This window comes from Hippopotamus amphibius, chromosome 1 (assembly GCF_030028045.1).
Source record: "Hippopotamus amphibius kiboko isolate mHipAmp2 chromosome 1, mHipAmp2.hap2, whole genome shotgun sequence".
In the NCBI taxonomy this organism is placed as follows: domain Eukaryota; kingdom Metazoa; phylum Chordata; class Mammalia; order Artiodactyla; family Hippopotamidae; genus Hippopotamus; species Hippopotamus amphibius.
In genome coordinates, this window is record NC_080186.1 from 116,593,267 (window position 1) to 116,595,858 (window position 2,592).

Genomic DNA, 2,592 nt, shown 5'->3' on the forward strand with positions numbered 1-2,592 from the left:
TCTGCCTCCTCCAGAGATGCCCTCCTTCCCCCCCACCCCCCCCACCCCTCAGGGTCAGGTTCCTCTTCAGCCCAGCCTCCTGGGGGCAGAGGCACACAATCATCCCAGAGAGAATTGAAGGGTCCCTGCTGTGTAAGCAGAGACCCGGTGCCTCCTGCACACAGAGGGACCCCAAGCCAGCGTCCGTCTCCCGGGACACAGGGCCCCCCCAGCTTCACAGAGCAGGGGCATTGGGAAGGGGCGGGGGCAGCAGCAGAGAAACTGATTTAGCCCTTAGCAGCGCACATCCCCACCGAGTCCAGCCACACACAAAACAACGGTAGAAATACTCCACCTTTCATCACTAAAAATCCAGGGGCCAGAACAAGTGCTCTTAACCTTTTAGCGGCCTTTGGACCCTTTGTTAGTGGTGAAAGACTCAGAGGAATGAGCTTATAGGCACACACTCAAAATGAGGCAAACAACTTAGACTGCACTCCAGAGATACACCGTAGACCAAGTTAAAACCCACGGCGTAGAGATTCTGGTGACAGCTCCCCACCCGCTTCCCCGGTACTAATATCACAGCCCCATCAGCTAAGTGAGGACAACAGAAAACGTCCCAAGGCGCAGCATGGAAACTCAGCTTGCGAGCTGGGTTCTAGTGAGAGGTGCCCATTCAACTTCTGGCCCTCCCATGTCCCCAGACGCTTGGAAATCCAGAGACTGATGGGGAGATTATTTTAGATAAGTCACTGGTTACCAAAGCACTCACCCCACAGGGACGCAGGTGAGTACCCGCTTCTTTGAGTTGGGCTTTATTAATGTATTAGCCTATCTGCCCATTCCTTTATTGTTTAATCACGTTGAGATTGGTTGGGATTGGAAAGAGAAGGAAAGCTTCCAAAATCTCTTAAGGAAAAATTACAAGTATGGGGTCGGGAGCTTATTAGTGTTACTTAGTGTAGGACTCTGAGCGTCCACCTGAAGTCACACCACACACAGAATCAATCTCTCTCTCTCTCTCTCTCTCTCTCTCTCACACACACACACACTCACACACACACACTTCTACATAGTTATCTCCCTAGTTTCCTGAAAGTTACATCTAAGACATTTAGGGGGAAATTAAAATTTAGGTAAAACTGTGAGCTTTCCTTACATTGCCCTGTTCTCATATCACCCGTTTGGGAACAAGTAGGAAAATCAACAGCTATAGCATCTTGGCCTTTGTAGCATCCTTAAGTCCTGGAACCCATGACTCAGGACCGCGGGGCTGGAAAAGCCTTGGGAATCTTTTGGGGAGACCACGGGGAGAAAAGCAGACAAGCGGGAAGCACAGAGGACTCGTGAGAGAGGGGGAGTGGGGGCCACAGAGGTCTGGTTTTCTTCCTTTGGGTTTTCCACTCCAGAGGTTGGAATCCTTTGGGTTTTCCACCCCCCAGGAGCCGGCCTTATTCCACAAGAGAGAAACAGCAGACCAAGAAAGTCCTGAGGTATCAACTCCTTTATTACTCTGCGGGGACAAGTCCAGGGGCCCAGCCCCAGGGCCCAATAACTCTGCTATTCTTTGTGAATGTCTTCATGGGCGGCCAGGCCCACCTTTATCACCAGCGAGAGGAACTCCGGGAAGTTAATTGCACCATCCTCATTGATGTCCAACTCTTTGAACCAGGTGTCTGCATCCTTTTTCTGTGAAGATTGGAGAGAAAGAAGGCAGCGTGTAAAGATCTCAGGGAAACGAAGGCATGGCTGTCTGCACAGGGCAACTCGGAGGACCAGTGACCCCAGGCGTCATCAGAGCTGGGCGGAGAGCCCCGACCACATCCAGCCCCTCCTCACCTTCATATACTTAGGACACTCCGTTTCTAACAATTTCTTCAAGTCATCCCTATAGATGGCGTGGTAATTCCCTTTCAGCAGGGAGTACCTGTGGTAGACCTCAATGATGGAATTCATGGCGCTCTCCAGCTCCGTCAGCATGGTGCCCAAGGATTTGCCCTACCTGGAAGACGGAACACATGAGCAAGCCCGGGGTGGGAAGGGTGCCTAGGGGGACACTCAGAAGGTGCATATCCCAAGGGATGGCTTTGTCCTGCATAGCACCATCCAAATAGCTGAACCCAGCAGAGGGCTACGGCTAGGACGGGAAGTGGGGGACGACGTGGGTGAGGGTATGGGAGGGAGCGGGGCACACACACACACACACACACACCCCATGCCTGCCAGCTCTCCCCATGCCCCAGCCACTGCCCAGGAAGGGCCCAGCTTGGGAAACAAATGCGCCCTCACCCAAAACTACCAGAGCACTCAGCTCCTTCTTCAGCCCTGGCTCACGCGCCTCCTTCGGCAGCTCTGGACTCAGTCCAGACCTCCCGGAGCTTTCTCTCCGCTCCTCAGAGAAGGCTGCTGCACTCCTCGACCCTCCCCAGGGGAAGCCCAAAGTGTGGGACTGACCGGAGCAGTTCCACTTACCAGATCTCCCTGAAACAGAGTTGACAAAGGACATGCAGGGCTGAGTGTCGGCTCCCTTTTATAGCAAGGAGGCTTGGCCAGCTTCCCGGGGCCTCAGGCCACTTAGAGGCAGCTGCTCCCTTCCAGGGTTGCTACAGC

The 2,592-nt window shown here is 53.6% G+C and overlaps 1 protein-coding gene across 1 annotated transcript; it reads right to left on the reverse strand.

Moving 5' to 3' along the window:
* Positions 1-1,468: 1,468 nt before the first annotated feature.
* Positions 1,469-2,592, reverse strand: S100A8 (S100 calcium binding protein A8). The gene is made up of 3 exons (XM_057747116.1): positions 2,455-2,592; positions 1,822-1,984; positions 1,469-1,671 (listed from the first exon to the last, which is right to left on the reverse strand). The coding sequence occupies exons 2-3, from the start codon at positions 1,960-1,962 to the stop codon at positions 1,543-1,545; spliced, it is 270 nt and encodes an 89-aa protein (XP_057603099.1). The 5' UTR covers positions 1,963-1,984; positions 2,455-2,592; the 3' UTR covers positions 1,469-1,542.

Coding starts and splice junctions, on each gene's coding strand:
- S100A8 (XM_057747116.1), bottom strand. CDS start 1,962: ATGCTGACGGAGCTGGAGAGCGCCATGAATTCCATCATTGAGGTCTAC. Junction 1,672..1,821: donor AGTGTCCTAAGTATATGAAG/GTGAGGAGGGGC, acceptor CAATCTTCACAG/AAAAAGGATGCAGACACCTG.